The sequence below is a fragment of the Anolis sagrei genome, chromosome 7 (assembly GCF_037176765.1).
Source record: "Anolis sagrei isolate rAnoSag1 chromosome 7, rAnoSag1.mat, whole genome shotgun sequence".
In the NCBI taxonomy this organism is placed as follows: domain Eukaryota; kingdom Metazoa; phylum Chordata; class Lepidosauria; order Squamata; family Dactyloidae; genus Anolis; species Anolis sagrei.
In genome coordinates this window covers 24,032,562-24,045,634 of record NC_090027.1, presented here as the reverse complement: position 1 = coordinate 24,045,634, position 13,073 = coordinate 24,032,562, and the positions used below count along the sequence as shown (strand labels likewise).

The 13,073-nt window shown below is 45.6% G+C and overlaps 1 protein-coding gene across 1 annotated transcript in view; it reads left to right on the top strand.

Moving 5' to 3' along the window:
* Positions 1-13,073, top strand: part of FAM178B (family with sequence similarity 178 member B) — a 219,152-nt gene that overhangs the window by 62,167 nt on the left and 143,912 nt on the right. The window contains exons 5-6 of the mRNA XM_067470607.1: positions 6,377-6,553; positions 11,200-11,297. Coding sequence (XP_067326708.1) covers positions 6,377-6,553; positions 11,200-11,297 — 275 coding nt within the window. The remainder of the gene's footprint in view (positions 1-6,376; positions 6,554-11,199; positions 11,298-13,073) is intronic.

The following is a 13,073-nucleotide window of genomic DNA, read 5'->3' as shown; positions in this document are numbered from 1 at the left end:
TCAGAGGAACAGTGGACATGATCTTCACTGCACGACAGCTCCAAGAAAAATGCAGGGATACATGGTGTTCATTGACCTTGCAAAGGCATTTGACATAGTGAATCACAGTGCTCTCTGGCCCATCTTCCAAAAAATTGGGTGCCATGACAAATTTATGTACATCCTGCGACTCCTCCATGATGACATGTTGACAACAGTCTTGGACAGCAATGGTTCCAAAAGTGACCTATTTAAAGTGGATTCAGGTGTCAAATCGGGAACTGGACAGGGGGAGTGTGTCCCTGTTGGTTCTGCTGGACCTCTCAGCGGCCTTTGATACCGTTGACCACGGTATCCTTCTGGGATGCCTCATAGATATGGGACTTGGGGGTACTGCTCTGCAGTGGCTCCGGTCCTTTCTCGAGGGACGGTCCAAGAAGGTGTTACTGGGTGACACCTGTTCGACCCCACAACCATTGTTGTGTAGAGTCCCACAAGGTTCAATTCTGTCCCCGATGTTGTTTAACATCTACATGAAGCCGCTGGGGGAGATCATCCAGAGTTTCGGAATGAGATGTTATCTTTATGCATATGATGTCCAAATCTGTCACTCCTTCTCATCTGTCATCAAGGAGGCTCTCCAGACTCTGAACCGGTGCTTGGCTGCTGTGTCGGACTGGGTGAGAGCTAACAAATTGAAACTGAATCCAGACAAGACAGAGCTCCTACTTGTCAGTTGCAAGTCCGAACAGGGCATAGGGTTACAGCCTGCGTTAGACGGGGTTACACTCCCCCTGAAGACGCAGGTTCGCAGCTTGGGAGTGATCCTGGACTCATCGCTGAGCTTGGAACCCCAGCTCTCGGCGGTGGCAGGGAGAGCTTTTGCACAATTAAAACTTGTGCGCCAGCTGCACCCGTACCTTGGGAAGTCTGATCTGGCCACAGTGGTCCACGCTCTTGTTACATCCCGAATAGATTACTGCAACGCACTCTACATGGGGTTGCCTTTGAAGACTGTTCGGAAACTTCAACTAGTCCAACGGGCGGCAGCTAGACTTCTCACTGGAGCATAATACAGAGAGCATACCACCCCTCTGTTATGTCATCTCCACTGGCTGCCGATTCAGTTCCGAGCACAATTCAAAGTGGTGGTCTTGACCTATTTATTTATTTATTTATTTATTTATTTATTTTTTGCATTTATTGACCGCCCCTCTCAGCCCGAGGGCGACTCGGGGCGGTGAACAGCAACAAAAAGACAGAGTACAATAAATCTAGACAATACAAACCAGACAATACAACGTAACATATACTTATACTAAAAATCCGCTTCGTCGAGTCCTGGGGTCATAGCCAATTTCGTAATCCTAGTCCATTCCAGTGTCGTTCAAGATACTCTCAGTTGAAGGCCTGCTCGAAGAGCCATGTTTTCAGGCCTCTCCGAAAGGCCAACAAGGAGGGCGCCTGTCTAACTTAAACCCTATACGGCACCGGCCCAGCTTACCTGTCCAAACCTATCTCCTTCTACGTCCCGCCTAGGAATTTAAGGTCTTCTGGGGGGGGCCTGCTCTCAGCCCTGCCCTTGTCACAGATGAAATTGGCGGGGACGAGGGACAAGGCCTTCTCGGTGGTGGACCCCCGCCTGTGGAATTCATTCCCCGGGGAAATTAGATCATTGTCATCCCTCCTCTCTTTCAGAAGGAAATAAAAAACATGAATATGGGACCAGGCCTTTGAGTAATCTGGCAGATTGACAAGGACAATGACGAGTAAAGCTTTGGAAACGGACTATGATAAGCAGAATGAATTTATTAATTATGGACTTGGCAAAATGACGGCCACCAGGCTGGCTTTTTATTGTATTAATGTAATGTTTTTAACTGTTTATAATTATTGTTGCTATGTTTTTTATTGTGTTGAATTGTAGGCATCAAATGCATGCCGGTTGGAAGCCGCCGTGAGTCCCCCTTAGGGGGTTGAGAAGGGCGGGGTAGAAGTACCCGAAACAAACAAACAAACAAACAAACAAACAAACAGGGATGTGTTCTTGCCCCAACCTTATTTTCCATCTTCATTTCTATTATACTTCATCTTGTTGGTGGGAAACTTCCCACCGGAGTGGAAATCATCTGTTGGACAGATGGCAAGCTATTTAACCTCAGCAGACTGAAAGCCAAAACCAAGGTCACAACAACATCTGTTATAGAACTCCAATATGCTGATGATAACGTAGTCTGTATTCATTCAGAAGAAGACCTACAAGCCACTCTAAACACTTTTGCAGAAGCATACAAGAAGCTCGGCCTCTCATTGAACACTGAGAAAACCAAATGCTCTTCCAGCAGAAGGCACCAACCAATCCCTCTGCAATGCCAGAGATGCAGCTTAATGGTGTAATGTTAGAAAATGTTGACTATTTTCACTCCCTTGGCAGCCACCTTTCCACAAAATAGAACGCCACCTGAGCTCTGCGAGTGCAACATTCTTTCGAATGAAGCAGAGTGTGTTTGAGGATTGGGACATCTGTAGAGATACCAAGGGGCTTGTTTATAAAGCTAGTGTCCTCCCAACCCTGTTACACTCAACTCCTGGAACGATTCCATCAGCATTGCCTCTGAAAAATTCTGCTAATCTCTTGGGAAGACAGGCGGACAAATGTCAGCGTGCTGGAAGAAGCAAAGACCACCAGCATTGAATAATAATATATAATAATAAACTTTATTTGTTACCCCACCACCATCTCCCCAATGGGGACTCGGAGCGACTTACATGAGGCCAAGCCCAAATGACAATTACAATAAAGAAAAACCAAAAACGCGAACAACAGACAATAACATCATAGTTACATAAAACGCATGAATACGTAACAATATGAAAAATAAAGAATATGCACAGGCAAATAATAATGGGCGGGCAACATGGAGGACAAACTGATTAAAACTAATTAAAAATTTGGGCAAGATAAAAGAGGGAAACAGGTAATTTACGGAGGAGGGCTCATTTTAGCGGGAGTTGTGGAAGCAAGCTTCCCCATGAGGGGGGACGTACACTCCAATGACAGAACTTTGAGGCAGAGAATTCATGTGGGATTATATACCTACTCATCAAAGATGCAGCGGAAGAACCAGGTTTTAAGGTTCTTTTTGAAGATTTCTATGGAAGGGGCTATGTTGAAGCCATGTTCCTCCACCATCAACTTCACTGGACTGAATGCCACGTTGTCCAAATGCCCAAAGATACCACCTCCCAAAGCAGTTACTCTACTCCCAAATAAAGAACAGAAAATGTAGTGTTGATGGACAGGAAGAGATATTTAAAGATGGGCTTAAAGTTAACCTTAAAAACTGTGGCATAGATACCAGGAACTGGGAAGCCCAGGACCTTGAGTGCTCTATCTAACTGGAGGCCAGCTGTGACCAGCAGTGCTGTGGAATTTGAAGAGGCATAAATGGAGGGTGCAAGAGAGAAACGTGCCAAGCGGAAGGCGCGTCAAGCCAACCCCAACCAAGACTGCCTTCCACCTGGAAAGCGATGCCCTCACTGCGGAAGAACATGCACATCAAGAATAGATCTCCACAGCCACCTACGTATCCACCGTCAAGGCACTACACTTGGAGGACCATCTTCCTCTGGCTATGAGGAATTGCCTAAGTAGGTCCGTACAAAGGCATGTATTCAACTGAGGAAGGAAAGAAAAAGATTGCTGGTCTTCAGCATCAGATAGTTTCTGAAACAAAGAGCAACATGGGCTGGGTCTGGATTGAAGAATCAGTTGTCTCCCTTTGTTGTGTACATGGTGTGAAAGTAGACAATGGTTGAGTTCAAATAATACCCGAAAGTCTGCGTCATAGAGCTGGTCCCAGTCTTTAGCGTGCAATGCAAGCAAGCAGCAAGGACTTGCAGGATGTAGAGTTCAGACTGGAGGCACATTCGGATGAAGCCCCAAACTCAGGACTGGGGCCAGGGACATTGGGTCAAAGAGGCAAGGAACAGCCTTGGACAGACAGGGCCTGGGGCCAGGATTTGGGGCAGGCGACTGGCTCAAGGAACAACTTGGCAAAGGACTGAGAGAGGCAGGGATCTGCACTTTGCTTGGCCAGTACATCCATAGGGCTGCTATGCTATTATTCATGTCCCCAGCACGCTTTCAATTAAACGAAAGGCTAATTTGATTATGCTTTGCTGTCCTTAGTGCATAGTTGGCTATTGTTTTTGGAACGTGACTAAGAACCAGAATTTGGAAACGTTACCTTTTGTTAAAGACAACAACTCCTTGGATCTTTTGTTCAGGTAGAGCAGTGGCAATGGTGTGAGTTGTAGTCCAATTCCTCTAGCAGGCACATTTCCTCAATTCTGCTCTAATCACAGCTTGGAAAAAAATCTTGTTTTGGGAGGGAGTTACCAAAATTGCCACTTTTTGGGTAAGTTTGTGAAAGGATTTTTCTGCTAGGACACAGAGAGAGGGATTCCATTTGCAGGAAAAGAGATTTCACTAAGACCTTCCTGACAATAAGGGCTGTTTGGCAGTGGAATGTGCTGCCTTGGAGTCTGGTGGAGGTTTCTAAGCAGAGGCTGGATGGCGATCTGTCAGGAGAGTTTTGATTCTGTCTTTCCGCATGGCAGAATGGGGTTGGACTGGATAGCCCTTGTGGTCTCTTCCAACTATAAGTCTATAATTCTGTGATTCTAGGACTTAGTATGGACCCTGGGCATCTGTTTGTCTGCAAGCTGGCATTTTGGACCAGATCGACTCATTTATTTTATCCAAGTGATGTGTAATTAGACACAGCCCATCCGCTCCCTGGGCTGCAGCTGTTGCTGCTGCCATGTGGCTCTTTGTCCTACATGAGGCTGTTCTTAAGCAGCAGCTGCTTCCCATGAAGCTTGCAGATGTGGAAATGAGACAAGTCATTGAAGAGCCCTTCTTGGTGACTTTCGGGGAGGAGGGGTCACGGTGATCTTTTTGGCAGTCCATCGCCCTGATCAGCTGCACCGTTCCGCAATCTCTGAGGTTCGGGTATGTCTACCTGAAGGTGGGAGCCCGAGACAGTCTGGGGATCCTGCTGGTGTACCATCCACCCCGCGACCCAGCAGTTTCCCTGTCTGAGCTAGCGGAAGTGGTCCCAAATTTGGCCTTGGCCTCCCAATAACTTTTAGTTTTGGGAGACTTTAACATCCATGCTGAGACCACATTGACAGGCGCAGCTCAGGATTTCATGGTTGCCATGACAACCATGGGGCTGACTCAAGTAATATCTGGCCCCACACATCAGGTGGGACACACGCTGGACCTTGTTTTTATTGTGGATGGTGGGACAGTCAGAGTGGAAGAGCAAAATATTCTTCCATTGTCATGTTGATCGCTATAATAGCGAGATGACAAGGGCGATTGACACGATCACTCCCGAACATCCCCTCTCGTTGCGTGGAGTCACTCCGACTCCTTGGTTCACCGAGAAGCTGGCTGTGATGAAGCGCTGGAGGAGGGGGTCTAAAGTGCATCTTGCGACGTATCTGATCAAGCACGGGCTAAAGCCGCTATTAATGCTTACTCCACAGCTTTGCGAGCAGCCAGGAAAGTATTCTCAACAGCCCACATAGCGTCTGCAGCAAATAGACCATCGGAGTTGTTCCGTCCTGCCTTAAGCAGCCGGTGGTTAAGCCTCTATTGATGCGCAGGTGTCGGCGGTGGCCGTGAGGGCCTTCGCACAGTTCAAACTTGTGTGCCAGCTGCAACCATACCTCGTGAAGTCTGACTTGAGCATTGTGGTCCACGTCCTAGTTACCTCTAGACTGGATTACTGCAATGCACTCTGCGTGGGGCTACCCTTGAAGATGGCCTGGAAACTACAACTTGTCCAATGTTTGGCAGCCAGATTAATAACCTTTCTCCCACTGAGGTTTATCTCAGACTGAGGGGCTAGTAAGCTACAGGCACACCTGCTTATATAGAACTGCAGCTTTTGCTGAGTCATTGCAACCATTTAACCCTTTCAGTGCTTGACTCACATTTTTGTAATTAAAAATACCTAGTTAATTTTAAATATTTTAGACAATTGACTCATTTATTTTATCCAAGTGATGTGTAATTAGACACAGCCCCTCCTCTCCCTGGGCTGCAGCTGTTGCCGCTGCCATGTGGCTCTTTGTTCCACATAAGGCTGTTCCTATGCAGCAGCTGCTTCCCAGGAAGCCTGCAGATGTGGAAATGAGACATGTGTTTGAAGAGCCCTTCTTGGTGACTTTCCAGGTGGGTCAGGTTTGGGGAAGCAACCCCCTGCTGGCCCCCTTGCCACCCCACCCTTTCTTTTTCCTGTCCTGACATAGTTTGGAGCCTTTGTGGGGACATTCTAGCATATCCTCCTGACACAATGTGGCTTTCTCCCTTCCTTCCTAGTTCCTGACATTGTGTGCGGTATCCCATCCTCACTGCTATTTGGACCAAGAACGCCTGGCCCTCCTCACACTGCTCTGCCGGGTAGGACTGGACAGGAGCCTGCGCAGTCAGCCCAGTGTGGACCTCCAGCAGCTGCTGCTCTTCCTGCTTGAAGGCATCCAGGACTGGCCTGGAAAGGTAGCCTCTTCTCTGGCCTGTGGACTTATAAACAGAGTTGCCACCCTTTCTATGCTAGTCATGCATCGATTCAAACATCCGCCTTTCTCTAATAAACCCAAGGTGATGCTCATTGTTCTTGGCTTGCCTTGATTTCTACTCAGAACAACTTTTAATACTACATTTATATACCGCTTTTCTCCCCCTGATGGTGCAGCAGGTTATACCGCTGAGCTGCTGAACTTGCTGACCAAAAGGTCAGCAGTTCAAATCCAGGAAGCGGGATGAGCTCCTGCTGTTGTTATTATTATTATTATTATTATTATTATTATTATTATTTATTAACTTTATTTGTACCTCGCTAACATCTCCCGAAGGACTCGGTGCGGCTTACATAGGCCAAGGCCCTCAATAAAACAACAGAATAACAAATACACAATAAAACTCAAGCAAACCAATAAACATTAAGCAATAAACAATAAAGCATCATGACACAGTTAAAACTAGGGCCGGGCCAAATGTAATGAATAAATATTAAAAGTGCTGGACATGACAGGTAAATGCAAGGATTTTAGGGTAGGTGCAATGTGCAGGCAATCTTAAATCTCTAATAAAGTGTGTTTAGGACATGATGCTGGGAGTTTCCTATTCTGGAAAGGCACACTGGAACAGCCAGGTCTTCAAGCTCTTCCTAAAGACTGCCAACATTGGGGCTTGTCTGATGTCCTTGGGGAGAGAGTCCCAGTCGGGGGGCTACCACAGAGAAGGCCCTGTCTCTCGTCCCCACCAAACGCGCTTGCGACACAGGAGGGATCGTGAGCAGGGCCTCTCCAGATGAACGGAGTGATCATATACAGAGATGCAGTCATGCAGGTAGGCGGGTCCCACACCGTTTAGGGCTTTGTAGGTAAGCACCTGCACCTTGAATTAGGATCGGAAGATGAACGGCAGCCAATGGAGCTCCTTAAACAGGAGGGTTGGCCTCTCTCTGTAAGGAGCAACAGTTAACATCCTGGCCGCCGCCTGTTGGACCAGTTGGAATTTCCGAGCCATTTTCAAGGGCAGCCCCACGTAGAGCGCATTACAGTAGTCCAATCTAGAGGTGACCAAGGCATGGATCACCCTGGCCAGATCAGCCCCAGCGTCTGCCAACCTAGCAGTTTGAAAACATGCAAATGTCAGCTGATGAATAGGTATTGCCACATCGAGAAGGTAATGGTGCTCCATGCAGTCATGCTGGCCACAAGTCCTTGGAGGTGTCATGGCTCTTTAGCTTAGAAATGGATACCATGATACCAGAGCATTCTGTTGCGGGTACCTAAATATCTCACAGAGTTACATATCTCAGGATTCCATAGGATTCGGCCACAACAATTAGGGTGGTGTCAAACTGCTATAATTCCCGCAGTGCGGATACATTCCTTGACAGCTTCAAAAACGTTGTGCAACAAAAGGGTGCAAACTATCCTCTCTTGGAACCTATTAGTTCGGTATCTCTCTCTCTCCATCCCTGTCCTTTGTGTATTGGAGTCTTGATGTCACCAGTTTGCATCTTGCTTCTCTGTTTGAAGGCAGCCATTTAGCCGCTTAATTAATTGCGAGGCTTAATGAAGGCCTGGCTCAGCTTTCGGCTCCACAATTCCCTGCGGAGCCTGGCAGCGCTGCTGGCTTTGCGTGCTTTTGGCTGGGACCCACTCGCCTGCCTTGGCTGGGGTCACGGCAACCTGCTGGGCAAAGCCAGGCTCCATGTTTTGACTCCTTCGGCACAGCTGTCTGCCCTTGATCCAATTCTAGCCTTGAACACTGTCCAAAGCAGGGGAAAATAATTGCTAATAGATGGTTAGGGAATATAGCAGTATAGTTGGCCCTTCAGGTTTGACTTCTGCAGATTTGATTACATGCTATCCCTAGGAAGCTCTAGCTCCTCCATTGTGACTCTGCAGTCAGCTTCAGATGGAGGTTGACCATAGGACTACACTGGAGGACCTAGATAAACGCCTCTTTAGCAGTCTTTGGGTCAGTGTTTTGTTGGAGGCTTTCATGGCTGGAATTACTGGGTTGCTGTGAGTTTTCCAGGCTGTATGGCCATGTTCCCGAAGCATTCTATCCTGATGTTTCGCCTGCCTCTATGGTAGGCATCCTCAGAGGTTGTGAGGTCTGTTGGAAACAAGGAAAATGGGGTTTATATATCTGTAGAATGTCCAGGTCTTGTCTGTTTGAGGCAAATGTGAATGTTGCAATTGACCACCTTGATTAGCATTTAATGGCCTTAAGGCTTCTAAGGCTGGCTGCTTCCTACCTGGGGAAATCCTTTGTTGGGAGGTGTTAGCTGACCCTGATTGATTCTTGTCTGAAATCTCCCTGCTTTTTGAGTGTTGTCTGTTGTTGTTGTTTACTGTATTCAAAACTCTAAAATCAAAACAGTAAATAAAGAACACTACTCAAAAACAGGGGGATTCCAGACAAGCAACAATGAGGGCCAGCTAATCACCTCCCAACAAAGGATTGCCCAGGCAGTAACAAGCCACACCTGGAAACGGTCAGACCATCAAATACTAACAAGGTGGCCAATTGAAACATTCACACATAGCTCCAACAGAGTTCTTTGCAATGAAGTCCTAGTCATCCGTAAACCAGATCAACAATTGGGTCACATCGTTTAGAGAAAACCCACACACACAGATAGATATCTACATAAAAACTCCAACCATCACCCAAGTCAAAAAAGAAGCACCATTAAAGCCTTGGCAGACTGTGCAAAAAGAATCTGCGAACCCCACCTCCTCCAAGAGGAACTGAACCACCTAAACTGGGCTCTACAGGCCAATGGAGACTCCACCTCAGAGAAGAGCAGCAAGACTGAGAACAAGCCACGAGAGTCAAGACAAAGATCCACCCAGAGGAAAAGTATTCTTGCCATACATCAAGGGAACCACTGGCCGCATAGGGAAGCTGGTGAGGAAACACAACATACAAACTATCTACAGACCCACCAAGAAAATCCAACAAATGCTACGTTCAGCAAAGGACAAGAAGGATCCTCTCACTTCTGCAGGAGTCTACCGTGTACCATGCAGCTGTGAACAAGTCTACATAGGGACCACCAAAAGCAGCAGTGCCCAAACACGAATCAAGGAACATGAAAGGCACTGCAGACTACTTCAACCAGAGAAGTCAGCCATAGCAGAGCACCTGATGAACCAACCTGGACACAGCATATTATGTAAGAACACAGAAATGCTGGACCACTCTCACAACCACCATGTCAGACTACACAGAAAAGCCATTGAAATCCATAAGCATGTGGACAATTTCAACAGAAAGGAGGAAACCATGAAAATGAACAAAATCTGGCTACCAGTATTAAAAAACTACAATCACAACAGCAAAACAACAGAGGGAAAACAATCAGGGACATCTAATCACCTCTCAACAAAAGATTGCCCCAGGGACTGCTAGGCCATCAAATTCTAATCAAGGTGGTCAGTTGAAACATTCACACCTAGCTCAAACAGACAAGAGTCCTTTGTCCCACCCTGGTCATTCCACAGGTATATAAACCTATTTTCCTAGTTCCAACAGACCTCACTACCTCTGAGGATGCTTGCCATAGATGCAGGCGAAACGCAGGGGCGGCTCAACCCATTACGCAAAGTAAGCATTCGCAGTATGATTTTGCCCAGGGGCACTCTTGAGGCGCTCTGGGGGGAAAATAAACCTTGACATATGCAAGTTGTAGTTACTGAGATGTATAGTTCACCTACAATCAAAGAGCATTTTGAACTCCACCAATGATGGAATTGAACCAAATATGGCACACACAACTCCCACGACGAACAGAATATATATATTAGTGATTGGTTGGGGGGGGGGGGGGGTGCCAAAATACTGTTTGCTAACTGTTGAAAATTACCTAGGGCCACCTCTGGCAAAACGTCAGGAGAAAATGCCTCTAGAACATGGCCACATAGCCCGAAAAAACCTACAACAACCCAGAGTTCTTTCTCCCACCCAGGACATTTCACAGAAATATAAACCCCACTTGCCTAGTTTCCAACAGACCTCACAATCTCTGAGGATGCCTGCCATAGATTCAAGCGAAACGTCAGGAGAGAATGCTTCTGGAACATGGCCATACAGCCCAGAAAACTCACAGCAACCCAGTGATTCCAGCCATGAAAGCCTTCAACACATTGCTCATAAGATTACTACTACTAGCAATAGGACATTGCCTGCGAAATCAAACCATGTTCAAAGTATTGTCTTTAGCAATTTTGTATAACTTTTGTTTATTTGTGGGTTTTCACTTTTTGTAGGAATTCTGTGCCCTTAAACCCTGCAAATGTGAAGGGTGAACTATAGCATTCTTCAAATCGCCATAAATTTCATAGGGCTTTCTTAAACAAGAGGTGTTTTTGCCAGTTCCTTCCTCTGAAATGTCCTCTACAGCACTGGGAATTCATTGGCGTTCTCCAAATACTAACTAGGGCTGGCCTTGCTTTGCTTCCAAGATCTGTCGGAATCTGCCTTCTTTAGGGTGTTTAGGCCCCAGAATAAAAAGGAACAATATCTGAGCATCACAAGCACTGTATCTGTCATTATTTTTGCAGGTAGGCCTTGGTTCAGTGTGTAACCCTCCGTAAGAGATGTATCTTTTCTTTTGGCAGCTGCCAGAATTGTGCGAGTCCCTTTGCCACGTCTCTTTGCATCACCACAACCTGGTTGCCGCCGTGCACTCCTTTCCCGACACCACACCCAGGGGACGGTGAGTTCACACTTGTACAGTGAGATACTTGGATTAATAAGAGACAGAGAAGTGATATACCTAAGAGACCCTGGAATACCAGTGAGTGGTTTTGTCATCCATTTTGACACAGCCACTCATTACACAAATGCTTGCCATGTTTAATTATTTCCTGGAGTGCCTGCTACTAAATTAACATGTCATTTTCTGAGAAAGTGCTTTCTCTTCCTTTCCTCTCAGTCCTTGTAATGTGCTGTCATGGATCTTGTTCTATCTAAATGTCATTAGCTCTAGACCTTCCATCTGAACTTTTTTTTGTGTCTCAGGAGTGACTTGAGAAACTGCAAGTTGCTTCTGGTGTGAGATACCGTATATACTCGAGTATAAGCTGACCCAAATATAAGCTGAGGCACCCAATTTTACACAAAAAACTGGGAAAACGTATTGACTCAAATATAAGCCGAGGGTGGGAAATGCAGCAGTGACTGGTCAATTTCAAATTAAAAATAGATAGCAATAAAATGATATTAATTGAGGCATCCGTAGGTTAAATGGTTTTGAATACATACATAAAACTATAATGTAAGATTAGGCTGTCCAACTGTGATTAAACCATTATTTATTTATTATTTATTTTATTTATTTGCTGCATTTGTTGACCGCCGTTCTCAGCCCTAGGGCGACTCACGGCGGTGTACAACATATAAAAGACAATTTACAATAAAGCAATAACGAAATATCAACATATCAATAATACAACAATAATATAGTTACACTAATAATCCGCTCCGTCTCATCGTAGAATCATAACCAATCTCGTAATCCATATTCTGTTCCAGTCGTCATTGGCAATTATTGTAGCACTTAGTTAAATGCCTTCTCAAATAGCCATGTCTTTAGGCTCTTACGGAAAGACATAAGGGAGGGCGCCTGTCTGATGTCTACAGGGAGGGTGTTCCACAGCCGGGGGGCCACCACCGAGAAGGCCCTCTCTCTCGTCCCCGCCAGACATGCCTGTGAAGCAGGCGGGATTGAGAGAAGGGCCTCCCCAGACGATCTCAAGGCCCTCGTGGGCTCATAGGCCGAGATGCGGTCCGAAAGGTATTTTGGGCCGGAACCGTTTAGGGCTTTGTAGGCCAACACCAGCACCTTAAATTGGGCCCGGTAGCAGATCGGCAGCCAGTGGAGCTGGAACAACAAGGGCGTTGTATGCTCCCTGCGTCCCGCTCCTGTTAGTAACATGGCTGCCGCGCGCTGGACTAGCTGAAGCTTCCGGGCCATCTTCAAGGGCAGCCCCACGTAGAGAGCGTTACAGTAGTCAAGGCGGGATGTGACCAGAGCGTGTACCACCGTGGCCAAGTCAGACTTCCCGAGGTACGGGCGCAGCTGGCCTTCTTCTAACCTTCTTCAATGTAAATGTGCTTATGTATCCTTCCAATAATAACTAGAGAAAAATAATAAATGTAATAATAATAATAATAATAATAATAATAATAATAATAGAGTAAAATAATGGAAATGCAAGAATAACAGTAATAGAGTAAAATAATAGATGTAAAAATAACAATAATAAAATAAAATAATAAATGTAGTAATAGTAATAATAATAAAGAGTAAAACACTAAATGTAACAATAACAGAGTAAATAAGGTAAATGTAATAATAATAATAATAATAATAATAGAGTAAAATTATGTAAATAATAATAATAATAGGGTAAAATAATAAATGTAATAATAATAATAATAAATAGAGTAAAATAATGTAAATGTAATAATAGTAATAATAATAATAGAG